This window comes from Canis lupus, chromosome 4 (genome assembly GCF_003254725.2).
Source record: "Canis lupus dingo isolate Sandy chromosome 4, ASM325472v2, whole genome shotgun sequence".
NCBI lineage: Eukaryota > Metazoa > Chordata > Mammalia > Carnivora > Canidae > Canis > Canis lupus.
Genome location: NC_064246.1, coordinates 20679102 through 20706716, shown reverse-complemented (window position 1 = coordinate 20706716; position 27615 = coordinate 20679102). Strand labels below are relative to the sequence as shown.

Here is a 27615-nt window from a genome sequence, read left to right as displayed (position 1 = left end):
TTGAGATGCTCTCTCCCCCTCCCTCTCCCCCTCCTCGCACTCACTCACACTAAAATAAATCTAAAAACAAAAAAACAAAAACAAAAAACAAAACCTAACTCCAACTATGACATCTTGGGCAATAGTGTAGGAAACTGATCAAAACAACTCACCGAACTGATTTTATTCCCATACAGTTCCTTATAGTGCATTATCTTAGTGCTATACTACAAATAGCCACTATATAAAGCTTTAAATAAAATCTCTAAGACATTCATAATTAAATGTTGAAATTAACAGCAGTTTAGTTATCTTTAAGAGCTAATTTTCCCAAGCAAAAAGACCCCAGTAAGAGATAGCCACAATACCACAGCAGGCAGTAAATACATAGGAGAAAAAAAAAAGGGTTTTAAAATACTTTTATTTGCAAAAATAAAAATAAAATAAAACTAATCTGAAGGAGGCTCCTTCTTCTTTCTTCTCGTCCCTTTTGAGTGAGTTCCAGGCTCTGTTTTTTCTTTGCCATGCTCAGTTTGTTGTGTCAACCATTCTTTTTCTAGCTGTTTCAACATGTCTGCAGTGAGGAGGCCTTGCTGCACCAATCTGGAAGCAAGAGATTTCTCTTCCGCGTTGGAGGTAGGTGGCTCCGTAGCTTTACTCCCTAAAGTTTTGGTGCTACGCATCCGTCTAGCCTGGCTCTTTAAAGCTCCTGACAATCGCGACTGGTTCTCTGCTGACAAGCTCTCCAAATTCAACAGTTTATGTGTCTCAGAAATTTTAATCAGTTTGGTGATGTTGTGTACACCTTCTTGGATAATGCCATCTAGTTCTTTCTGGAGGTCTCGAATAAAGTTGGCATCTGGAAACATATCTATAAAGCGGTAGCTGGGAAAGAGAAATATTATGTTATAGCAACAGTTCTTATCAGTCATTGGACTTATCTCCATGACTTAACTACTTCTTGACACTCACTGATCCCACATGTTGTTTTTGCAAACTCTGTCCAGTGCCTTTGCTCAACCTTTGTTTCTGCCCCAGCACACCTGAGGAATATTGTCATTATGAGGGTAGGTCATTACTCGTATCTTAAGTGATTCCGATATGCTCCCCTGGTGGGACATGCCCTACCTTTGAGAATCAATGATCTAGGGACGCCTGGGTGGCTCCGTAGTTTTAGCACCTGCTTTCGGCCCAGGGTGTGATCCTGGAGTCCCAGGATCAAGTCCCACATCGGTCTCCCTGCATGGGGCCTGCTTCTCCCTCTGACTGTGTCTCTGCCTCTCTGTCTCTTTCTCTCTGTGTCTCTCATGAATAAATAAAATATTTTTTAAAAAAAGAGAGACAATCACTAATCTAGCACAGTACCTTTCAAATGTTAATGTACAAGGAAATCATCTGGGGATCTTGTTACAATGCATCTGATTAAGTCTGGGCTGAGCCTGATATTCTCTAGTTCTAACAAGCTTCCAGGTGATACAAATGCTTTTGGTCCAGGGACCACCATTTATGTAGGAAGGATCTGTAAACCTTCTCATCTACCTATCCTAACTAGAATCATAAGAAGTCCTTAAGTCATTTTTAGAATGGATATAAGCAAGGCTCAACAGCCATAATGGACAATAAGCATAATATAGAGCACACTGCAAAAATATGTCTATCTTGAGGGAACAAAAGATCATTCATTCATTCATAAACCTTTGATTTCCCCTATTACTCAGAATAATCAGAGTCCATAAAGGAAAAATCTGATACCTTAGCCATAGGTAAAGATCCAAGACATCATGGACAGCTTCTAGATCCATGAGGTCTTTAATATTCTTAGGTGGAAGTAAAGGCCATTTAATATATCGGCGTAACCATGAGAAGGTCAGCGGTTCATTCCTGCTATACTGCCTGGCAAACTGAAAGAGAAGAAAAGAGTTTGGTAAAAAACTCAAAATTCACTTAAATCTGTGATTAGAAAAAGAAAGCACAATAAACCATTAACTGTTATGTTTTAATAAAGTTCTTTATACTTTTCTATATTTTTAAAGAACCTTTAATACTTTATAAAGATACTTTGAAAAAATAGGGGTTTCCTTCACTTTCCAAAACCAGGGCAATAATATGTGCATCCGAAGTTGTACAAGAATGAACTTTCCAGGGACGCCTGGGTGGCTCAGCAGTTTAGCACCTGCCTTCGGCCCAGGATGTGATCCTGGAATCCCAGGATCAAGTCCCACATCGGGCTCCCTGCAGGAAGCCTGCTTCTCCCTCTGCCTATGTCTCTGCCCTCTCTCTGTCTCTCATGAATAAATAAATAAAATCTTTACAAAAAAAAAATAATTAATTTTCCAGAGCCTATGTCTGTTAACTTTTATGAACGTTTAATGTTCTAAGTTCTAGACAGACATTGAAGACTCTCATTTCTACTCTTTCATTAAACTACAAATATGAGCTGTATCTTTCTAATGTTCTCCCTTATCTTAGAGAAACTCTTTGAGGCGGTTTGGTGCAAGGTTGGGCATGAGTCAATCAAACTGGTAAAGAGACTACCTCTTCACTCAGCTGTATTGTTTTGGCCAAGCCACCACTCTGCGCTTCAGCTTCCTCTTTAATACCATAAGACCATCAGAACTCCTTCTTGAACCACAGGACACTGTTGGGAGAATGTGGCTGGAAAACCAGGCTGCTCCCAGTCCCCAACAATGCTAAGCATTATTACACATCAGACCACAACCATATGAAACAGATATGATCTATCTATAGCAGACAGACCACAACCATATGAAACCTCTAGAGCAAAAGTTTAAAATCTTTAGCTTCAAAAATAAGCTGATTTCAAATGGTTCATTTCTTAATTAGGGAAAATTATCCCTAAATGTTTAACCTAAGCAAGGTCAATTCTTCAGAGAGGCAAAGCAGTTTTAGAACAACTGTGGTTAAATAATGTTATGATTTTATTAAATTCAGTCGTACATTCTAAGCTTAATAAATGCCAAACAGGATAGCCAAGAAGACTGGAAATCTGATGATACTAACCTGCTAAACAGGACAAGCCAAACTCAATTTCTCTTACAAAGACAGGGTCTTTAATATTTTTTACCACATACTGGGGGAAACCCAGTATATAAAAGAGTTAAATACAGAGCTGCCCAGAGAAGGGAAGGGAGAGATGCCTATCGGATACCTCTGTCCAGTAGCCAGCCCCAAAGGAACTCCCTAGAACACTGATTCCAAACAACTATCCTGGAGGGCATTAGAGGCCATCAATGAGATTGAGCTCTTTTATAGTTCAGTAATAATAGTGACAAGGAAAAAGGAAAAATCTCTACATTTCACATAATAACTAGTTACATAACATATAAGCAACTGTTAGACTGTACCATTCCAGACTTCTTACTCCTAGTAAAATGCTTCTGCTTCATTAGAACAGCTGTTTGGAGGATGGTATAAACAGATTGGGTGCCATGGACTGAAGGTCCATCTAGGTCAATGTATAGCATTTGAGACTTTGTTCCATAAACCTCAAACTTATCCTAACTCTCCCATAAATGCCAGCTCTAAGAAACACATTATCTAGGTAAATACCTGGACATGAATACTCTAAGACATATTAATGGGAAAAGAAAAAGGCAAGTTGTAGAATAATTCATTAGAACATTTATGGGAAAACACACCCATGCAACAAAACTAGAATTTCTATATGTACACATATGTAGGCAAACACAACAGAAGAGGTCTGCAATGACAAACTGTTAACTGTAGCTCTGTTACAGACTGGGATTGGGGGTGGTAACCCAATTTAACTTATCTGTAATGTTTTAACTTTGTGCAACGAGAAAGCATTTATGTAGTACTTATGCAATTTTATTTTTTTATTTTTATTTTTTTTACTTATGCAATTTTAAAGTAATTTAGAACATAAATTTAGAAACAGATTTGGTAGGAACCCAGCTAGTATGCAGAATGCTGAGTTTTACAGAGAAGACAGTAGTGAGACTCTAAATTTGAGGAAGATTCAAGAGGAGGCCTTCTGGGGGTATAGTGGGATGGTGCCCCAGGCAGAGGCAATAGGAGAGAGGCAAGGGCTCGATGAGGTGAGAGGACATGGCAGGGGGCTGGAGGTTCAGCTTCCACTACCCTTCCCTATCCCCCTTGTGTATCTTGTGTTCCTCAGAAGACAGTGGTTTGTACCCTATGCAAATGAATGAAAAGAAAAGGGGCTGGAAGCTTGGCACCAAACTCATCTAAAACCACAATCTCTGGCTCAGTGCCATATAATTAGGAAAACTGAATACTACTGCCACAGCTACCCCTATACCCTTCTCTTTCCAAAAAATAGTAACCATTGCCATCAAGAAAGAAGTATATCGGGGCACCTGGCTGACTCAATTGGTAGAATATGTGACTCCTAATCTCAGGGTTATGAGTTCATATCCCACATTGGGCATAGAGCCTAGTTAAAATAAATAAACAAATATTAAAAAGCAGTCCCGGGCAGCCCGGGTGGCTCAGTGGTTTAGCGCCACCTTCAGCCCAGGGCCTGATCCTGGAGACCCTGGATCGAGTCCCACATCGGGCTCCCTGCATGGAGCCTGCTTCTCCCTCTGCCTGTGTCTCTGCCACACGCGCGCTCTCTCTCTCTCTCTCTCTCTCTCTCTCTCTGTGTCATTCATTAATAAATAAGTAAAATCTTAAAAAAAAAAAAAAAGCAGTTAAAAAAAAACCCCACTTAAAGAAAAAAAAGGAAGAAGTATAACATTAGGCAAAGACACACTTTCTTAAAAAAAAAATTATAGTTGTTGTTTCAGATTCTTCACAAAGGCTACCATATAAACCTAAATACAAAACAACAGTTCCCCTTTCCCTCAAAAAATTGCCCTGTAGGAAAAAAAGAGCCATTTTATATTTAAGTTCTTATATAGTATCTCATACCGAAAACTCTCCAATTATTTTACTTTGAATAACAAAGTATTGTTTGGGGAAATGCACAGACTTGAAACAACTCAAAATATAAAGACAAAGGCTTACCTGTAACAATGAAGAACAGACAAAGGGCTGCTTCTTATTGATAGGAGCTGTGCAGAAAACATACCTCACTCGTAGACTTAATGGAATATGTTGGATCAACTCTGCAGAAAATTTAAAATCATCCATATTGCAGACAAAATACTGCCCATCAACTTGTGAAAAGTCTACAAAAATATCCTGGAGGGGGAAAAGATGTATTACTGGACTGCCTAAATGGGCATGAATAGAGTACTCAACTCTACAAAAGACAATCTCTTTAAGTCTCTAACAGTTTTCTAGTAAGGCCTGCTTAATTTGCTGTCTTCACAAGCTAGAAGACCTTCCCCACAGCCTTCCCAACCTGAAATACTCAGAAAATTCCTCAGGACAAAAGTCCCAGAAGATTCTGAGAGAAAGTTTTCACTTTCAAGATAAACTTCACACAGCAATGTCACAAAAACAAGACTTTCCACTGATGCCCAGGACACTAACCAGCAATTGTCTGACATATTAACGTTTTTAGAAGAGATTTTAGATGTTAGAAGAGATTTAAAAGTGAGTTTGTACTTACAATGAGATTAGAAAGTGTTGTATCAGGGAGATGGTAGGCAAACATTTCAATCTGTTCAGCAGTTGGATGAAGACCGGCTGCCTTGAGTAAAAGAAAGAACTGTGAGTTTTTTTTCTTTTTAAAGGAAAACTTTTCTTAAGTTATTTCTAAATAAAGTCCTATATTCAGGCTAAGTTCTCACCAAATAAGTTAAATGACAAGAATTTGAATAAAAAAGAAAAATGCAACATCACTTTCCCATTTATTACCAATTAAGAAAGCTGATGAGATGATTTAGTAAAACTAAGCAATTATACCTACTGAGTCACTAGTCAATCTTTCATATATATCTTAGTTGTACTCCTAAACTCTACGATGACCTGAGTACCAAAACTGCTTTCCGGGGTCTCAGTTATCTTCACTCAACAAAAATAAACAAGGAAAACCCAATCACTTTAGCCAAGGCAATAAAACTGACAAACATAAATAAATACAAGAGACAGTGTCTAAACTGGAGGCCAGTGATCTCTTCAACGACAATCCAGTATTAATAAATGCCTACAGTAAGTATATGAGGGTGAGGGGGAGAAAGGGAATGAGAAAGAGAAAGAGCAAAGGATGAATAGAGGAAAGAAGTGAGACCTGGATCATGGGAGGAGGAAGAGTATAAGCACAGGAAATAAGGTGCACAGGAGAAAAGTGGGGGCTGTGTCATTGTCAACTGCACTCTTCACAAAAGCTACAGGAATTCTCTCAAGCACAGAATTCCCCCAGGAAATGTTTCTTTGCATCATCTCCTTTCTATCCCCCTTACCAGTGCCACTGGAAAGTGAGAAGAGCCACGTTAATCTCTAAGTGAATTTTCCAAGCAACTTAAATTGTAACAGTTTGTTTAAAATATACAGGCTGCTGCCTCATTAACTGCACTAACCAAAACTGAAGCTTGTCCTTACTGGCTCAAGAGTTTCTTCTACATTCAAGTTTCTCAAAATTCTTCATTTTGATGTAACTGTGTGTCCACCAGAAGTAAATATCCCCCTACCCCATCCATTGCTTAGACTATAGAAAGAGGATGCCCGGGTGGCTCAGCAGCTGAGTGTCTGCCTTCGGCTCAGGTCATGATCCCAGAGTCCTGGGATCAAGTCCCATGTCGGGTTCCCTGAGGGGAGCCTGCTTCTCCCTCTGCCTATGTCTATGCCTCTCTGTGTGTCTCTCATGAATAAATAAAATCTTTAAAAGAAAAAAAAAAAAAAAGGACTATAGAAAGAACTAAAGGAAAATCAGGTTCACTAAACTTATTCAGTCTGAATCTTTCACTTGCACACTCCCTCTGATGAAGGGGTCCCTATGCCTCTCCAAAGCAGTAAAGTAGGGCTTTCTTGACGTGATTTTCATGACACAAAACTTTCTTTTGCTTTTTTCAGTTTCCAGGTGTCAGAGTAATAGTTTGGAAGGTGGGTGAAGGAAGGAACCACTGTCCTCCACAGAGAAGTAATTAACACATTACACCTTACCTTTATAGGATTCACAGGCCTTTTCAAAATTTCCTTTAATAAACTGAGGTCTTCTCGATTCATTGTTGTCACTTCTCCTTCTTTGTATTTTGAACTGAATCTACCAGCTCTGCCAGCAATCTGCAAGGCCTGAGAAGTGGTAATCGGTTCTATTTCTTTCTCTCCCTTTTCATTGATGGTGGGTTTTATAAGGGAGTAAAAAATAATTCTTCTTATGCTCCTGAAATAGAAATAAAAGCACTCACACAGACTACTATATAAAAAACTCTCCATCATTTGAGTCATTGCAGAAATGCTCACTGCAATTCTAGTTTAGGCTTGCTTACAATCTTACAATCACTGTTTACAGAATAAGGAAAAGAGTTTTGTCAGTAATTCTTTTCCTTCCCATTAAAAAGTATTTTTTTTAACAAACACGTAAATTTACTAAATATCATTAAGCTGTACATTTATAAGGGATAAACTGTGGAATATGTAAATTATCCTCCAATAAGGTACTGAAAATCTTTTTTTTAAACAAGTAAACTACATAAAGTACTCTCAGGCTGCTTTTAAAAGTTGGCTGTTATCCCTGGGTAGCTCAGTGGGTTAAGTGTCAGACTCTTGATTTCAGTTCCAATCATGATCTCAAGGTTGTGAGATGGAGCCTCATGGTGGGCTCTGTGATCAGCAAGAAGTCTGCTGGAGATTCCCTCTCCTTCTCCCTCTACCTCTCCCCTCTCACATACTCTCTCTTTAAAAACAAAACAAAAGAATTTGGCTGCTATTAACAGCTTTGAGTAGTTCTTTGATTCATAAAGGTATAATTGCTTTGATTACCCAGAGAGGAATATTTAGGCATAATACTGTTATTCCTAGAGCCAATGGCTAGCCCCACATTCCTAATGGGCATTCATTCACACACTTGCTGAAAAACTGAAAATACAGTGAGATAATATAATAGGTTAGTGGTAGGGAGTATCACTCAAAACTCCTAGTGCTATGTGATACTTTCTTTTTATTCTCTCAAGAGATGAAGGCAAGATAAATCTCAGATCTGTATTATAATACCCACTGTCCTAAACCTAAGTACTTGGTCACTCTAATGCCAATTAGAAAATGTTTAATTGCCATCCAACCCATTGAATATCCATGATCATTAAAAACAAATTACTTACAAATTAAGTCCCATGCCAATTGCATCTGTAGCAACCAGGATTTTACAAGGATCATCAGGATCATTAAACTTTTTTGCTTGAGCAAGTTTGGTCCCTAAAATAAGAACAGTTTATGTTAGGTTCAGTGTTTTAAATCTTTTACCACATCACACTAAGTATATCTTGGAACTCCTCACCTTCTACTCTCTATTTTTATAAATAAAACTCATTGTTTCTGTGCACCCGGGTTTTTCAGTCAGCTATAAATAACCAATTCTTGGCTTCAGCGCAGGTCATGATCTCAGGGTCATGAGAACAAACCCCACGTTGGGTGAGCATAGAGTCGGCTTGGAATTCTCTCTCTCCCCCGCCCCTCCTCCCTCTGCCCCTCTCATCCCACTTGCACTCACACACACTCTCTCTCTTACAGAAAAGAGACTTCAGGACTACAACTTCCCAATTACCAAGCTCATATTTCACATTTGAATGTTTTTGTTTGGTTTGGTTTTTAGAGAGAGACAGAGAGCACAAGCCAAAAAGGGCATAGGGAGGCTCCAGGCCCACCTCAGAGCCCAATATGGGGCTCAATCTCATAACCCTGAAATCATGACCTGAGCCAAAATCAAGAGTCAGATGCCTACCCAACTAAGCCACCTTGGCACCTCTTTAATGACATTTCTGTAAGAAAATCATCAACTCAACATTTAAAATACAGTCCAACAACAGCAGCAAGAGCTATGAATAATTTAAAAACTCTATTCCCACCAAAACAAACCAGGGAAATTTTATATGACCCATAGCAAATGATTGTGCAAACAACTTAATATCTTTTACTGTGCTTTCTATACATAGCTCAGCATAAATGCAAAAATTAGAGACTTCATATCCCTTTATATTCCCATATCCCATCACTGTTATGATGAAAGCCAATAATTACCAGGTGGGAGACTGCCATATATAACAGCTGATTCCAATCCTCGAATTTCAATCTGTCGACTCACAGAATAAATATCATTCTTGTTAAAACAGACAATGCAGTCCCCAGGCCGAAGGTTATCTAATGATTCGAGTGCATGATCCAGCACGGAAATGGGGGTAAGCCTCTTATAGTTTCGAACCTATAATAAAGACATGACATTGTAAATTAAAGACACCTAACTCAACTTCTTGTGACTAATAACTAAGTGAAAAACTTGCAAAGCCGGGTGCCTGGGTGGCTTAGTCGGTTAAGAGGCTGCCATTGGCTCAGGTCATGATCCCAGTATCCTGGGATTGAAGGACTGAGCCCCACACTGGACTCTGCTCAGCTGGGAGTCTGCTTCTCCCTCTCCCTCTCTGCCAAATAAATAAATAAAATTAAAAACAAAACAAAACAAAACAAAAAACCTTGCAAGGCAATCAAAAGTAGCTAAAACTGACAGGTTCCAACATTTTTCAAAGGAAAAATACAGAAAAACATTTATTTTCATATTATGAATTTTACCATCAGTTCTCATTGGTATTTCTTTTTTTATAAAAAAAAAAAAAGATTTTGTTTATTTATTCATGAGACACAGAGAGAGAGAGAGAGGCAGAGACACAGGCAGAGGGAGAAGCAGGCTCCATGAAGGGAGCCTGATGTGGGACTCAATCCCGGGTCTCCAGGATCAGGCCCTGGGCTGAAGGCAGCACTAAACTTTGAGCCACCCGGGCTGCCCTCTGATTGGTATTTCTAAATTAATAAGATGCCATAAAGCACTTCACAAATTTTTAAAGTACTTTCATATATATTCAAGTTTCATGGCAATTTGGTAACATCATAATGGTTATTAGCTATTATTCCCATTTTATGAAAAAGTAAATAGAGCCCATATAAAGACCAGGTCTGATGAAGATTCTTTCAGTTTTAATCTTCCATAATTTGCCTAAGAATGCAAAGCTGTTAACAGCAAACCCTAGAACGCAGAATTTCTTCCACTACATTCCAGCCTCTCCCTGAAAGCTGAACACAAAACTAATGGACCAATTTTTTTTTTTTTAATTTTTTTTAAAATTTATTTATGATAGTCACAGAGAGAGAGGCAGAGACACAGGCAGAGGGAGAAGCAGGCTCCATGCACCGGGAGCCCGACGTGGGATTCGATCCTGGGTCTCCATGATTGCGCCCAGGGCCAAAGGCAGGTGCCAAACCGCTGCGCCACCCAGGGATCCCTAATGGACCAATTTTTAAATATTTCCTCATCTTATTCAAGAACTATAGTAATAAAAAAAAAACTAGGATTAAAAAGAAACTCGTTACTTTCCTACTCTATGAATTTGAGAAAGGGATATAAACTATCTCTAGCAATTAGATGTAGATCAAAGGCCCTAATACCTGACATCTGAAGCTCTGAAAACCATGAACTTTTGCTAAGCTTCAAACTTCCAACATTCCTGACTTAATTCTAAAGAGATCTGCTCAAACTCCAAAAGGTTTTGTCAAAAGAAGATGAAGAGAGTCTCTTGTATTTTTGGAAGGCTTAAGGGATGGGGCCATTCTGTCAGGATTTCAGATCATGAGATTCAATCAAGTATGTATGATCTAGTCAATTGTGAGGAAATGAAGCTTTCTTTTTAGTTAAGTTCTGATTTTGCCACTATTTGGAACCTAAGAAGCCACTGCTGGGGTACTCTAGGCTATTTGCTGTGCCACCTTGAGAACAAAACATATAATCTAGTACCTCCACTTCTTCCCCAGTCGTGTACATAAGCTCAGTAACCAGGTCAATAGCAGCAGATTCTCCACACAAATGAACTTCTTCAGCACAAAGTCCTGTTAAATGCAAAATCGGTAGTTTTTTAAAGATATGAAATTAAATATGTAACACCTTATGTAGCAAAAATACTTTAAGTTTGCTTTATGACTTTACCAAGTGTTTTCATCAATATTATCTCTGTGATGCAAACCTCAAAACATCTTTTGGTGGGCAAAGATTATCTCTATTTTTATAAATCTCAAAGCTTTTAAACTGCTTTGGTCCAAGGTTTTGAGTCTATTAGAGGGTGAAACCACCCAGGACCAAAACCTGGTATTCTGATGGTTAGCAATGAATCTTGTACTTGTGTTTTTCAAAGTAGGCTCCAGGAAATCACTGAGGTACCTCAGAGGTTAAGGACTGGAGGGTAAAAGAAACTCCAAGCTCCTAACCACTGAGCAGATCCACTCTCATCTTATAAACTTTAATGTATATGCTTTGTTTGATGAAAGAATTCAGCTACTTGTTTTTAAATTTGAAAGCACCTGCCCTACAACACAATGATCAAAAATTCACTCTAATATCAAGCAGTGGAAACATTCGTTCATGTCCATGTATCTCAAGAACTCCAATTCCAGAAGCCTATCCTAAAGAAACAAACTAAATAAAAAGCTATGGCCACAAAAATTTTTACTGTAGTTCTATCGGTAATAGAAAAAAATGTTAACTCTATGGGAAAAAATAGTACAGCTCTTTAGTGGAGAACATATAGCATTAATATGTGATATGAAAAAAAGTATGAAACAAGAGAACTGAAGAAAAGCAAAATACAAAATAATACATTCACAAAACACTATATGCATGAGGAGAAAGACTGCCAAGAAACACCACTGTCAATCCTGGTTTGTAAAGATAGCAAGATTGAAACATTTTAACTTTAACTGGTTATGCTAACTTTATAGTAAGAAAATTGGACTTCTCATTATTAAAATAATATTTAGGATAAGAACTCCCACCAGGCTAACTTTTTTATCTGATTTGTATCAAAAAGAGAGGATCCTAGTGACTCTATTTGGTAATGTCAAACAGAGGAATGAAACTCCATGCACATGTCAAAAAGCATAGATCTTAGCATTAAGACCACTAACCTAGAAGTGCTCTGGTCCAGGCCCATCCTCTGGCTGGATCTTTAATCATTTGAATTTCGTCAATCACGGCCACTTCATCTACAATAAGAAGTTATCATGAGCAATTCAGTCTACTTAAATAGTTATGAACAAATTATAGCACCAGAACTCAAGCTTTCATCATCACCATTGTCATTCATTAAGCACTTCTTTTCTGGCAGGCTTGTTCTAAATGCTTTACACTGTAACTCATTTAATCTTTACAACAAACCTATGTGATGAGTATCATCATCTAGCCATTTTACAGAATAAACTGAGACCCAGAGAAGACAAGTCACTGGCCCAACGTTACAGAGCATCTGCAGTGTACGATCTAAAAATATGAAATTCAAACCCAGGCCACCTAGCACCTAGTAGATTCATTTGTCCTATTTTCTGCAATCTCAGAGGCAGCCTAGAGAATCTGCTTAATAAGAACTAACACACCCAGGCACAGGTTCAGTCACTTGAGCATCTGACTCTTGATTTTAGCTTGGTGTGGTGGGACTGAACCCCACATCGGGTTCAGGCTTAGTGGGGAGTCTGCTTGAGATTCTCTCTCTCTTCTTTTGTCCCTCCTCTTGCTCACACACATGCTCACGCTCTCTCCCTCTCTAAAATAAATTAAAAAAAAAAAAAAAAAAAAAAAAAAACCTCACTCACAGAGACGTAAAAAAAAAAAAAGAAGAAGAAGAAGAAGAAATTATGCTTCCAGGAACAAGAGTAGACAGCCCTGCAATAAATGAAACTTCTCTATCACAGGAACCCAGAGGGGTGCCAGGAGCAGAAAGTGCAACAGAAAGTGTAATTCCCTAAGCTCTAGCTTTGCTCATTCTTAGGGGTTTCAAGCTCATAACTGGCAAAAATTAATACCTCATTTTTTTTCTAATGCCAAAATGCTTTCAACCATATAATTTTCTTTTTAAGTCATATAAATTATATTTTACTTTACTTCCTCAAATACCAAAGAGTTGAGAAGATCACACTTAAAAAAAATTAACATGCCCACTATAACAATTAGGAAACAAAAGAAAGTTCATTTTATCCTGAACAAACATAAGAACATTATTGCAACTGGGTACATAAAGACAAGATTAGAAAAAGAGGGGAAGAGGGAATTTTGATTTATAAACATCTGCGCTATCTAAATTTGTACAATGTGTTACTTTTATAATGAACTCATTTTTAAAAAACTATCCATTTACTCAGAAAGTTGATTATTAAAATGAAAAAAGCTAACCAAAGTGCATAATGTATAATCCCTATCTATTTAAACATACACACCCATAATGCACACATAAGTATATGCATACACAATACAAACACAAACGTAGAAGAAATCTGGAAAATACACACCACAGGGTTAACACTTGTTGATTCTGGATGGGTAGGACTAGGAGGCTATGGGTTTTTTCCTTCTCTTTGCATTTATTTTTATATTTTCTATAATGAAGATATGATTGCTTGCTGGTAAGGAAAAGTTAATTTTTATTTAAAATATTTTCAAAACTATTTAAATAGAAATTCATTGCAGTGCGATATGTAATAGTGAAAAACTTTAAACCTAAATATTCTTTAGTAGGGAATGAATAATTTTAGTCATAAAATGGAATTTTAGTCAGAAGTTTAAATGAATAAACTTGATATATATATTTAAGATATACACAATACATGTATAACAAGACTAGATCTAGAAACACGCTATGTAGAAAAAGCAAGTTATGGAACAATAATACGATATGATAAACAGGTCACTGTTTTATTTATTTATTTGAGAGAGAGCACAAGCATGGGAGAAGGGCAGAGGGAGGGAAAAGCAGACAGCCCACAGACTGCTCCACCACCAGGGAACCCAACGCAGGGCTCGAAACAAGGACCCCGAGATCACAACCGGAGCCGAAAGCTGAAGCCCAACCAATGAGCCACGTAGGTGCCCCACATCAATGTTTTAAAATACACAGTCTAGGGGTTGCCAAGCTGGCTCAGTCAGAAAAGCACACGACTCCTGATCTTAGGGTTGTGAGTTCAAGCCCATTGGGTACAGAGATTAGTAAATAATAAATGCACTTTATTTTTTTAAGGTTTTATTTATTTACTTGAGAGAGAGCACAAGCGGGTGGGGGAGGGCAGAGGGAGGAACAGACCCCTCCTGGTGAGCGTGGAACCTGACCTCGGGCTTCATCCCAGGACCCTGGAATCATGATCTGAGCCAAAGGCAGATGCTTAACCAACTGAGCCACCCAATTAAAAATAAATTCTTGGGGCACCTGGGTGGCTCAGTCAGTTAAGCATTTGGAACTCCTGACTTCAGCTCAGGTCATGATTTTAGGGTACTGAGATTGAGCCGCGCCCCCTCCACTCTGCCCCTGTCAGGCAGGGAGCCTGTTTCCCCTCTTCCTCTGCTCACACTCTATCAAATAAATCTTTTTTTAAAGGTCTTTAAAATAAGTAAATAGATAAATAAAATACACGGTCTACAGTACTGACAGGTAATATGTATCAGTGATATAAAAAAAGGAAAGATATGTACCAAATACTTGATAGCAGTTGGATCAAAAGAGGAATTGAGTTGAGGAGTGGTACAAGGAAACATCATACTTGTTAACGTTTTAGTTCCTTGAAAAGAAAAAGGGAAAGGAACATTCAAAAGCAAACACCATAGCGAGTTTGGCATTTATCAGCAGTGGTGAGTACTGGGTACTTGTTGTCCTGTTCATCTCAATTAAAAAATTTTTTTACAATAAAAAACATATCTCATATGTTCATCTGTATTTTAGAATAGAAAATTACTAAATCATAAAGTGTTTTAAATGGCACGTACGTTACATGTTGGCAAACTGAATTTAAATAAAGTAAAAATTAAATAAATGGCATGTACATACAAGGAGTTGTAACACTGCACATCTCAACTGTACAAGCAACATGGGCTGCCTGTTTCCCATCTGGTCCTACGGTCACACGTTCTTCACCTGTTACCAAGTCACATGGAACACCCTAGGATGACAAAAAGAAATCTGGAGTTATTACCACCTTTAAAATAATAGCAAAAAGAAGTTTTAGGTGTTTAATAGAGTATTCTCACCATTACCATCAAAATTATTCCTAATCCTGTATAGAAAATGTTTACAAAAAATAAAAGCAGCTGTCTTACGTAACTTACGCAAACTTGGAAACATCTCAAATCAGCTAAATTCTTGAGTAACAAAACATGAGAAATTATAGCAGTTTCACTTTTTAATTTTGTAGGTTTCCGTACTATTTTGGTTTATTAAGATAAAATGAACATGGATTGTTTCTATATTCAAGAAAATATTATAAATAATATTTAAGAACATAAAGACCTCTTAATAGAATTCCTTGAGAAAGAACAACATTAATACTATGGTATAATAGTTTGGCCAGGACTGAGGGGTTCCTCAGTCAGGCTTTTGGTGCTAAATGTGGGAAAGTCCAGGCAATCTGGGACAGCCTGTTACCCTAAAGGCCTGAAACTAATCATGAGAAAATATGACATATCCAAATTAAGTGACAGTTTACAACACAAATAACTGGTAGTCTTCCCAATGTAAAGGTTATAAAGGACAAAAAGATTCCTGAAGAATCATCCAAGATTAATGGAAACTAGAGACATGATAATGAAATGCAGTGTTGAGACTGTGGACAGAATCCTAGGGGGTTGGAACAGTGGTGATGGTGTTATTGACAACTGGCAAAAATTTAAATATAGATTGTGGATTAAATAATAGTATTGTCAATATTAAATACTCTGCCTTAGAGAAATACCATGTGGTTACATAAAAGAAAGTCTTTGTTCTGAGGAAATACATTCTTACTTATAGATAAGGAGGCATAATGTATGCAAATTATTCAGAACAAAAAACAGAGAATAAAAATTATCTTCCCAAACCTATTCATCTCACATTACAAAGTCATAATAAAACAATGAACCAGAATGTGGCCCGTTTAGTGAAATGATGCCTCAGACAACAGGGCATTCAGTCCTTTGCACATCTCAACAGGTGGCTTCAGTCTTTATCATTAGTTTTAGTTAACAGATCAGAGGTCTTAATTGAAAAATAGATAAATATCATAACAGAGTAGGTTAACTCAAAGAAAGCAAAGGAGGGCCTCAGAAGAGAAGAAGTGTCAACTATATCAATATTTTATTTCTTAAAAATATAAATAAAACAAGAAGTATGGTGAAATGTTAGAATCCAATTCAGGTTATCTGCATGTAATTCAGGTTTGGGTTATTGCATGGGCTCAGGCTACTTGCATGTAATTCTCCACATTCCTCTGTATTTGTGAAATATTCCGTGATACTGTATCCCATTTATTCTAATACACATTTTTTTTCTCATTTTAGTATCTCTGAAATAGATTATATCTTAACAATTGATGGCAGGTCAGAGTTCAGTTAGCAGTATGTTTTTCTTTCTCAGTTGTACATAAAATAACGGTGTATCTTACGAAGTACAATGAACTATGGCAACTTTTGTTAGTGGTAAATTACTACATGTGCCCTTTCCCACCTCCCACATTCACCCTGCTCAGCCCTCTCAAACTAACAAGAAAAAGAGCAAATATTTGGTAATATACTGACAGCAGCATTACTCTTTTCGAAGATCTCATGTGCCAGTAATTTTAAAGGGCCACAATACACTCCAGATTTTGCTGACAAGTATTTCTGGATTGCATGGTAAGTCTTGCCACTGTTTGTGGGGCCTGAATGGAATATTATCTTCCGCTGTATAGCTCTGGCTTCTGGGTACCTAAAACATAAGTAAACAGTTTATTCCCATTAACCTCAAAATCCATCCTGGCAAAACATCAACTGAAAATGATTTCAATGAAACATCCTGTTAATATTCACAGAACAGGATCTTTGGAAAACTAAATTAAATGACGAGTTTCAGATCCACACTAAAATAATGACTGTTTTCCAAGACTGGCATTTACTAACTAGAAGACAGACAAATTTAAATGCAAATCAATTTCTTTGATATTTTTGCCATTGTACAAGTCCCTTCTCTTCAAGAGTTACTTAAATTTAAACTGCCATCAGCTCCACAGATATGTTGACATCACTTCCACAACTCTAAATACAAGACCCTGTAAGTAAATATTTCTAGGCTTCTGAATTTCAATATATATAATGTAATAACTGACTCTTCTGTTTCTGGCCATGATGAATGGTTCGGGACTTGCCCTCCCACCACAGAGAAGTACAAAACTGGACAAAATACATGCTGCCACAGCTGCTTGGGGGCATAAACAACAGGCAGTGTAGGACTACAAGCCCTGAAACAAAGGAACACTTGAGATGAGCCCTACTGCACTCCAGGAGGGCACAGGAAAGTGGAACCAAGAAAAGTATGACAGTCTCAATGAGGTGAGCAGCAGAGATCAAATTCAGAGACACTAAAGCAGGTGGAATTTGAAGGTCAAAGTGTGGAAGAGAAGAAAAGGTTCAGTGGAGGGGGTGCCTTGAAGTCTATGTGAGGCATAGAAGAACCAGTACCAAGGGCTGGACTGAACATTGTACAGGGCCTAGCAAAGAACAGCTTGCTAATGGTTTGAGCAGGAAGTCTCAAAGAGGCAACAAAGCACTAGATGTTGGAGTTCCAGCCACAGTGGCGATAGTGGTGAGAGCTCATTAACATCAAGGAATTCAGCTGACACTAGAGAGGCCACATTTAAATTGCAGGGCCAACACCTTAAGTATAGATTTGTCCTAATAAAACCTACAGCCTAACTTGATCAGAATCAAATGGAGACACCTGAGTTAATTGCCCGTTTTTCTAAAGATAACAACCCCTAGACTCCTTATAATTATCCAGCCTACAATAAAAAAAAATGTAGTGATCGCTAAACTTCCCAAGATTAGAGACTATTTCAAATTCACAAGTAAAGAAACTAACCAGTTAGGTGGTATTCTTAAGTCACTGATTTTACGTAGGTCATCCTTACATTCCAACACAGGAAATATCTGTTTCGCATGTCTCAAGAAAAATGGAAATAAATCATCCACATGAGCTGAAAAATAAAATACTGCATTAACATGTGCAACCTACATGTTATCATATCCAGGCTTAGTGAAACTTCCTTCTTAGCGAGCTAGTCAAAGGGACATTGCCAGAATAAAAAGAAAAACTCTAGAGCAAGGAACTCTATCCTTTTCTCAGATCCTGCTTTGTCTTATGTTTTCTTCCTAATTTCACTTATGTTTTCTAGCAAAACAGCAAATTGGCTGTCAACTATCACATTCTACTCCTCTAATATAAACAGGTAAAGATCAGCATTGGTGAAAATAAAGAACCTGGAAATACACATTAACAAGAAAACCCATGGTTACTTAAGAGAAATGCAGGTGCTAACACTTTACATTTAAAAAATATAACTAGGGCAGCCCCAGTGGTGCAGCGGTTTGGCGCCGCCTGCGGCCTAGAGCGTGATCCTGGAGACCCGGGATCGAGTCCCACGTGGGGCTTCCTGTGGGGAGCCTGCTTCTCCCTCTGCCTGTGTGTCTGCCTCTCTCTCTCTCTGTCTCTCTGAATAAACAAAATCTTTTAAAAAATAAAAAAAATATAACTAAAGCCAACCTGCTGATGGGAACACAACAATGATGTTCTTACATGTTTTTTTCTCTTATAGCAAAAACTCTATCCTGATATGAGGGAGCAAAAAAGTCAGTAGCAATAACAGATGGAATCCATCATGGATCAATTCTATCTTCTGTGTGAGTCCATGTCACTGTGGCCCAGCAAACACACAGTAAAGAGCATAAGGTCCCAGGCTCTCTCCAGTCTAAGATGGATGGCTGATTTAATAACTAGTACAGGGACCCACTATTAAAGCAAAACGACCTAGGGACGCCTGGGTGGCTCAGTGGTTGAATGTCTGCCTTTGGCCCAGGGTGTGATCCCAGGGTCCCAGGAGAAAGTTCCACATCAGACTCCCCGCAGGGAGCCTGCTTCTCCCTCTGCCTATGTCTCTGCCTCTCTCTGTGTGTCTTTTTATTTATGAATATACAAAACCTTAAAAAAATAAAAATGAAGCAAAACGACTTAGGAGGCCTCCCATGAAAGCACAGAATTGTTTACAGAAGGTGTTAACAGGGCCCATTCTACAAGAGACAAGCTCTGATTGGAAAAATAAACATGAAGCATGGGAAGAAATACAAAGGATACTCAACACATTTCAAAAGAGATTTTTAAAAGTCTCTACACACTTACCTGCACTGAAGCAAATATCATTCAAAATGATGTGAATATCCACATCCAGAGAATGAGACTGCATGATATAATTTCTAAAGCTGATGAAAGCTTGATGGAAGAGACGAGCTGCGGGAAACACAAAACCAAAATAGGTAGGGCTTAATTTTCATTTCTCATTTAAAAGTGTGAGAAACCTAACTCATCATAGTGTCCTTTCTTCTTTTTCTTTCTTTCTTTTTTTCTTTTTTTTTTTTGGACCTATAACTGGCTTATTATGAAATCCTACAGTGAAATCCTAGTGCAACATGAAGGAAAGGTGAATACACACCTCCTTTGCCATGTGTCTGGCTCACCAGGTATACCCTGCCAAATTCCTTCCAAGACCGAAGCAAAAGTCAGAGACCTCCTCCAGACAACATGTATGTACTTGTTTCCCCGGCACACTAGGTCTCACACAAGGCTGACAAAGCTCTAATCTAAGAAATAATAAAATGTCTCTAATGGAAATGCCATTAGCCTTACCATCAAGTCCATAATCAGCACCCAGCTTCTGAATTTCTTTCCTCTTGTAAAACTTGTCTAAGATCTTCTTTACTTCATCTGAAAGAAAGATTTGCTTAACATTGGTTTTTCCAGATGGAGAAATGCTGAAAGAGCAAAAGAAACCTGAGTCCTAACACTCAAGGCACCAATCTATGAAGTGTTGCAAGTACTCAAAGGTTTAGGTCGATCAGAAGCTCTTTATGGTTTGATAGTGCACTGGAGTGTCTAGAAAAACTATAAAGTCAAATAAAAGAATGTTTCTGTTATACTGCAGAGGGATAAGCAAGGTGTCAGAGGATTAGATATCATCCTTAGCCTTCATCAGGCCACTCTTAGATGACCATATTCAGTTTCATTTACTTACAACCGTTCTAAACACCTCAGAGTGAGCAATTAAAAGGTTATCTAGAAAGAACCAGTACCATAAGGACCAGATCATCATGCTTTTATGCAAATGACTAAAGAGATTGGGGATGATCTTTAGTTTGAAAAAGATGATTTTAAGAATAGATTATACTTATTTTGTTCTAGATGGCATAATAGTGGGAAGTGAGGAATGCAGATTTCAGTGAAATTTATATAAGAACTTCTAACAGAACAGTGAAAAGGGGCTGTCTCAAAGAAGTGTCAGCTCCTTGTCACTCTAAGTACTCAAGCAAGGCTTAGAAGGCTGTATTCCAAGGGTGATGATAGAGGAGGGGAGGGGTACTGGAGGGGAGGGTAAGTTAGATGGCCGCTGAAATAATACACCAGTATGAATCAATAATTTCATAACTGAAAACATTTTAATCAATCAAGCTGCAATTTTATCAACATCGTACATGTTAAATACTACTGCATTATTCCACAGAGATAAACATTCTAATGATCCAGCCACACACACCATATTTCTGGGAAAGCAAGCCAAAATGGAGGATATAGTCTTTGCCTATGAAACACAGAAAGGCCAAGTGGCCTGTGTTTCTACGTCCTGCAAAAGTACCAACCACATCTTCATGTAGTGACAATACACATAATACGTACTGAAGAAATTAAGCCTGAAAAAAGCATCCCACTAATGAAAATTTGTTTTACATAATGAAAAATTTTTAAATCAGTGGCTTAGGCACTAGATTTACCCACAATGAAATGTGAATTATACACATATATACATATATATTACCTATCACAGGCAGCTATCCTGCTATTTCTGGGTATGTTACTTTATACCAATGGGGGCAATGGTCTCGTTCCATCAATAGTGGAAAAATCAGTGACAAAAGATTGGAAAAAAAGCACATGCAACTGCTTGGGGAAATTCTGCAGACCTATAGACTCGATATAAACTGAAGACATCACATTTGTTTAGAATTAACCCATTTTCTACAACTAACCCTCCAGTGTTAGGCAAGAAATCAAGATACTTAAGGAAACTTTACTCAGGACACTTTATTCAAGCATAAGGTTTCTCGTGCTAAGTGAAGGATGCTAGTCAAGAAGGACCATACTACTGTATGATATTATTTATATGAAATATCCTAATAGAAACAGAATATGGGCAGCCCCGGTGGCCCAGCGGTTCAGCACCGCCTTCGGCCCAGGGCGTGATCCTGGAGACCGGGATTGAGTCCCACGTCAGGCTCCCTGCGTGGAACCTGCTTTTCCCTCTGGCTGTGTCTCTGCCTCTGCCTCTCTCTCTGTGTGTCTCTCGTGAATAAATAAATAAAATCTTAAAAAAAAAAAAAAAAAAAGGAAAGAAAGAAAGAAACAGAATGTGAGGGCAGCCCGGGTGGCTCAGCGGTTTAGCACCGCTTTCGGCCCTGGGCCTGATCCTGGAGACCCGAGATCAAGTCCCACGTTGGGCTCCCTGCATGGAGCCTGCTTCTCCCTCTGCCTGTGTCTCTGCCTCTCTCTCTGTCTCTCATGAATAAATAAATAATATCTTAAGAAAAAAAAGAAACAATGTGAATTAACAGTTGCCATGGTCTGGGTGAAGTGGAGTAGGACTACAGGAATGTAGAGTGACTACTACTGGGAATGAGATTTCTTTTTGGGGTGATGAAAATGTTCTAAAATTAGACTATGGTGACAGTCATACAATCCTGCAAACATACCACTGCACCTTTAAATGGATTAATTTTATGGCATATGTTATTTTTTAAAGCTGTTGTAAAAAATTAATATTACCTACACAAAAATCTCTGTATCAACACTTAATTTTACCTAAAAGGATGTTCCAAATCCACTACCAATTTTTGGAAAAGAAAACTGCAAAAAACATTAATGGAAATAGCACTAATTTTCTTTTTAATTTACAAAAGTATATGAAAACATAAGTTTTGTTTTTCATAAAAATTAAGCTCTAACAGTTTCACTATTCTTAACAGAATGACCTGATTTTTGGTCATAATTACTTCTCATTAAAATTAACAGTGATTAAAGGAGACACCCTCTGGATTTCAGCCACAGTAGAAATGACTCAGTCACTACAACTTTTCACCAGGTAATAGCGGTCTTCTAGCTTCCTGCAACGGGAGCCTAGGATTCAATGTGGCTATGTTGGGACTCAACTACATTTGCTAAAATTAAGAGGCGGGCTATGCTATAAACTCTAAGACAGCTACATTGTTTTAAATGATTACATTTTCTTTCTAAAGAAAACAAAACATTCCAGACAGCCCATCAGGACAGGTTCTCTTCTAAAATGTGAATCTACCTTACCTGAGGGTTACACAAAAATAATAGTCCACTTTACATCATGATAAAGAACAAATTACCCACTACCAATTGGGGTTGCTTAAACCATATGCTTTACCCATTTTGTTAAGATGTTTTAGTTCACTCGTTTCACTGTACACATCCATAATTAATGAGAATCCCACCTCAGTACATCAAAACTACGAGCTCACTTGAGGGCTGGAGAAGCAGATGGAAAAGTATACAACTCAACCTCTCTGCATAACAGAATTGGAAAGGCCAAAGCCACAGTGGAAATGCAGGTGGAGGGAAGTGATAAAAGTTAGAAGATCTCTAGGATCCACAACGGAAAGGCAACATCAATCCTGAAGAGACTGTATCAAACCACTTAGTGGTGGCATTTAGTTCCTATCCCTCTAATATTACAACTAGTATTACTACCCCAGTCATTGAATATGAAGATGTACTAGAATATTGTTTCTAGTAGTGGTCAGAACTCATGCTGAAAACTTTTTTTTCCTTTCCAACTTTTTATTTAAATTCCAGTTAGTCAACATATAGCCTAAAGAAAAAAAGCTAAGGGAAAAAGCCTTGTTGATACACTAACCTAAAAATACATTATTTTATTAAATCCTCACATCAACCTATTTATAGGTTGGGTAGATTATCTAGGCCTCTAGGGGAATAGTTTTCCCAGTTTCTACACATCAGATTCCTCCTGCAGGGTGACAATTCAACTTTTAATTCCATTTTTCAAACAGCAAATGTTTAGTACAAATATTAGTCTATATTTTTTCATCCCCTTACATTTTTCAAAGTGCTTTGCTAAACATGTCCTGATGATCACAATCCAGAGATGTAAGCAGAGAAAATATTATGCCAATGTTACCAACTAGGAAATGGAGAAAGGTAGGTAAGTGATAAATCAGGCCAATGGAGAAAAGGTAAGTAACTTGTAAATCAGGCCAATAATTTAAGTGCCGTATGACTATCACAAATATGCACCATCTTTCTACCTAAAGTCAGTCAATCGACATCCACATGACTAAATCTGTTATAATCAACATGAAAATATAGACAAGTAGCTATTCAGCACCTCCTGTGTGACTAAAACAATGTTTGGCACATAGTAAACATACAGATCAGTTTTTATTGGAGGTAAAGACACTGTCCACCATATAAGGGTTATTAGAAAAACTGAGTCATGTGCTTACAATGGTACCTGTCTCTAGCAAACACTCAATATTAGCCACTGCTTAAAGAAAAAAAATTTACACAGGGGTATTCTAGGCAGAGGAAATAGAATGTGTAAAAGGCCTGGAGCCTAAGTGCAGATTTCATCAATATGACTGAAACATGGTGGGCAGCATGCAATGAAGCTGGAGAGGTACCAGGGCAGACCAAGTAGGGCCTTACAACCCATATTAGTGATTAAGGACCCTTTTAAACTGGGAACAATGAAAAACATTAAACAATTTTTTGCAGGGGAGCAACAAGTTTCGATCTTTTTAAAGAACATTCTGGGGGATCCCTGGGTGGCACAGCGGTTTGGCGCCTGCCTTTGGCCCAGGGCGCGATCCTGGAGACCTGGGATCGAATCCCACATCGGGCTCCCGGTGCATGGAGCCTGCTTCTCCCTCTGCCTGTGTCTCTGCCTCTCTCTCTCTCTCTCTGTGACTATCATAAATAAATAAAAATTTAAAAAAAATTAAAAAAAAATAAAAAAATAAAGAACATTCTGACTTCAGGTAGAGAATGGAATGGAGATGGGCGCCTGTGTGGCTTGGTGGTTGAGCGTCTGCCTTTGGCTCAGGTCATGATCCCGGGTCCTGGGATCGAGTCCCACAGTAGCCTGCTTCCCCGTCTATGTCTCTGCCTCTCTCTCATGAATAAATAAATAAAATCTTAAAGAAAAAAAAAAAAAGAGAATGGAATGGAATGATGAAGGTGTTCTAGGAGACACATAAGAACTATTTCAACAGTCTGGTCAAAAGATGGAAGCTGGTGCTTTAGGCTAGATTAGTTGCAGCAGAGAACGAGGTGAGTGAATTAATTCGATACTTACTGAATACTTGGGAAGTAGAATCAACAGCACCAGTCAACTGGACTTTCTAATGCACTGATGTAGCAGGTGAGGAATGGGAAGAACCAAAACTACAAGGGGTTTTTTTTGTTTTTAAGTTTTATTTACGGGATCCCTGGGTGGCTCAGCGGTTTAAGTGCCTGCCTTCCGCCCAGGGCGTGATGTTGGAGACCCGGGATCAAGTCCCACATCAGGCTCCCGGTATGGAGCCTGCTTCTCCCTCTGCCGGTGTCTCTGCCTCTCTCTCTCTCTCTCTCTCTCTCTCTCTCTGTGTCTCTCATGAATAAAAATAAAAAATAAAAAAAAGTTTTATTTACTTAAGTAATCTCTACACCCAATGTGGGGCCCAAGCCCACGACCAGAGATGAAGTTACACGCTCTTCCGACTGAACCAGCCAGGCACCCCTAGACCACTAGGTACCTGGAGAAAGAGCATGTTGAGGGGAAGGTAAGTTCTCTTGGACATATGAAGGTCCGGTGTACATAATAAATCTAAGTGGAAATACCTGGTAGGCAGCTAAAGAAGTGCTGAGAGGAGTCCAGGCTAGAGACAAAGATGAGGGAAATACTGACTTGAGGAGAAAGGAGAGAATGCAGAATAAGAAAAGCAGAGTGACACAGAATATAGTACGCTTTTTGAACTGAGAACAAGCCCAGAGACTGGGAGGTGGAAGCTTAACTCAATCTCTACGTGAAAATCTGTTATCTTAACCATGTGGCTATATAGGATTGTAGTAACTCACTGTTCTCTGCAGCCCCCCTTGCAACGCTGAATTCCAGTAAATTCAACATCTGGACCAATCCCAGCCAAAGGAAACGAAAAATCCTCCAGCACAATGGACTCAATGAGATATCTAAGCATTCTTCACCAGAAGAAACCCTGGTGCTGACAATCTAGATCTTCATTCTATCTTTTTTTTTTTTAGATCTTCGTTCTATCTTACTAGGTGCATCTACACCTTGAGGTAAACTGGAATAACTGCACAAAATATAGAACTTTGTATATTTAAGTATAATAAATAAGGCAAATTATCTCACACAAATTACTATGCCTTAAAATAATAAAGAATGAGGAAACTGTTGTTTAATGGGTTTAGGTTTTCAGTTTTGCAAGATGAAAAAGTTCTAGAGATCTGTTTCACAACAATGTGAATACACTTAATGGCTACTGACCTGTATACTAAAAATTAAGATGGTAAGTTTTCTTACGTACTTTTTGCCACTTTAAAATAAATAATACCAATAATCACATTATTTAAATCATCAAAATAATATAGATTTCAACTCCAAGTTAAGTGAAATGGCTTGCCTAACACAGTCATTAAAGAGCTGGTTAAAGAATAACACATACTGAATTCCACCACATTTTCCAGTGAAAGTGGTGGACCCCAAAACAAGATTTAGCCCATAGTATGCTGCAGTTCTACATGTATTTTTTAAGATTTTATTTATTCATTCATGAGAAACAGAGAGAGAGAGGCAGAGACACAGGCGAAGGGAGAAGCAGGCTCCATGCAGGGACCAGGATGACGACCTGAGCCAAAGAAAGATGCTCAACCACTGAGCCACCCAGGCGTCCCTGTAGTTCTGTATTTTTAAGTTACAACAGGAGTCACCCGTGTTGCTTGTTGACCTGAACTGCCTGAAGACAGCTCCTGGAGAGCTAGTGCCCTGCCAAGCTACACCATTCCCTCACCCTCCCAGGGCTTCATTTGGTCAGAGGATCCCTTGCCTCCCTAATCATCCAGAAACCGAAAAGGTACAATCCTATAATCTGAAATTCCCCTTGAGACCATTTGCACCCTCGCTGTCAAGCCCATCCAAAGTTAGTTGCTGCCGGTTGGCTGATACTGAGCGATTCCTCTCTCTCTCTCTGGAGACCTGGATGATCAAGGATCCCACCTTTGCCGAGGAACCCCTTCCCATGTTCTACCTTGTATTACAGTTGGTTATCCATACATCCTTCCTCCCTGCGAGACTGTTAAGTTTCTGGAACGTAAAGGATCTGGGCCTGAGGCTGGTTCCTCTTGGCAACTACCATACAGCCTAACGGTGCCGGGATGCGGAGATGCCAGTAATGACAAGGAATCCCGAAAGAAATCCTCCTCCGGCTTTTCACTGACCATTCCCTTGCCCCTTTCAGGGGCAATAGTTCTGGGCAGCGGAGGAGGAGCAAAGAAGGATTCTAGAAAAAAGCGGTCGTCCACCTAACGACGCAAGAAAAGTGAATCGTCGCATCAGATGAGGATTTAGACGACTCAGAAAGGAAGGCGTGAAAGGGAAAAAGACCACTCCTGGGGCAGCGCGTGAAAGGATAAACAAGACGCAGTCCCAAGCCTCGGGGGGCTCCCGAACCAGCGCGGCAGGCAGACACGGGCAGGCACGACGGCAACGCGCGAGGGGACCCGCGGGCTCCAAGGGAAGGTGGTGCAGCTTCCTCGCGGCCACGCCCCCCGCCGGGCCCCGCACTCACTCTTATCCAGAGGGCGGGTGAGCTCAGCCCCGACGTCGCCATCCGCGCTGGGGCCCTGAGGTTTCACAGTCAGCGGTACGAACAAGGACGTGTTCGGGGCTTTGGAGCCTCCTGAGGCAGAAGAGGAGGAGGCGGAGGCTACGGCAGACACGCGCCCTAGAGCCCCAGGAAGGGGTTCAACGCGGGCGCGAAGAGCAGAGCAGGCGGCGGCCCGGTGGCCCACCCGGCGCCCCGCCGGGAGCCGAGCCCACAACAGGGCACACCTGGGGAAGGACATCGAGGCCACGGGCCCTAAAGGAGGCTGGAGGGAGCCGCCGAGACCTTGGCGGTGGACAATGACGTGCCCCGCCAGCGCCTCCTGTCCAGAAAGACCCAGACCGAGCCGGGGAGCTGCCCAGGATAAAGCCCGATCGATAAATAGAAAAGGTACTGTCGCGAGATCGTTCATAAAGAAGAGGAAGAGCTTAGAAATAAAAAAGCATAGAATAGAAGTTCTTGTTCTCGTTCATCTTTTTCATTATTGATTGGGTCAGCTTTCTCCAAAGAAAAGAAAATAATCAGGCACCATCGAA

At 39.3% G+C, this 27615-nt stretch overlaps 1 protein-coding gene across 4 annotated transcripts; it reads right to left on the bottom strand.

Annotated features, from left to right (window-relative positions):
- Positions 1 to 381: 381 nt before the first annotated feature.
- SUPV3L1 (Suv3 like RNA helicase) lies at positions 382 to 27412 on the bottom strand. Of its 4 annotated transcripts, none has more exons than XM_025434631.3 (15): positions 27044 to 27412; positions 19791 to 19868; positions 19287 to 19394; positions 17973 to 18087; positions 16655 to 16823; positions 14934 to 15045; positions 12034 to 12111; positions 10871 to 10962; positions 9109 to 9289; positions 8193 to 8286; positions 7036 to 7255; positions 5543 to 5623; positions 4993 to 5169; positions 1732 to 1880; positions 382 to 864 (listed from the first exon to the last, which is right to left on the bottom strand). In XM_025434631.3, the coding sequence occupies exons 1-15, from the start codon at positions 27318 to 27320 to the stop codon at positions 429 to 431; spliced, it is 2367 nt and encodes a 788-aa protein (XP_025290416.1). In that variant the 5' UTR covers positions 27321 to 27412; the 3' UTR covers positions 382 to 428. The 4 variants fall into 4 exon arrangements, with proteins under 4 accessions (XP_025290416.1, XP_048964980.1, XP_025290418.1 ...); XM_049109023.1 differs by lacking the exon at positions 27044 to 27412 and adding an exon at positions 26504 to 26900; XM_025434633.3 differs by lacking the exons at positions 14934 to 15045; positions 16655 to 16823; positions 17973 to 18087; ... (1 more) ...; positions 19791 to 19868; positions 27044 to 27412 and adding an exon at positions 14582 to 14659.
- Positions 27413 to 27615: the final 203 nt, after the last annotated feature.

What these genes read in the sequence shown, in the direction of transcription:
- SUPV3L1 (XM_025434631.3), bottom strand. Translation starts at nt 27,320, where the DNA reads ATGTCCTTCCCCAGGTGTGCCCTGTTGTGGGCTCGGCTCCCGGCGGGG. An exon ending in GTGCAGTGTTACAACTCCTT is followed by an intron (nt 12,112 to 14,933) that starts GTATGTACATGC and finishes TTCTTATTGTAG; the next exon opens with ATGAAGTGGCCGTGATTGAC. An exon ending in ATATGGCAGTCTCCCACCTG is followed by an intron (nt 8,287 to 9,108) that starts GTAATTATTGGC and finishes TTCTTATTTTAG; the next exon opens with GGACCAAACTTGCTCAAGCA.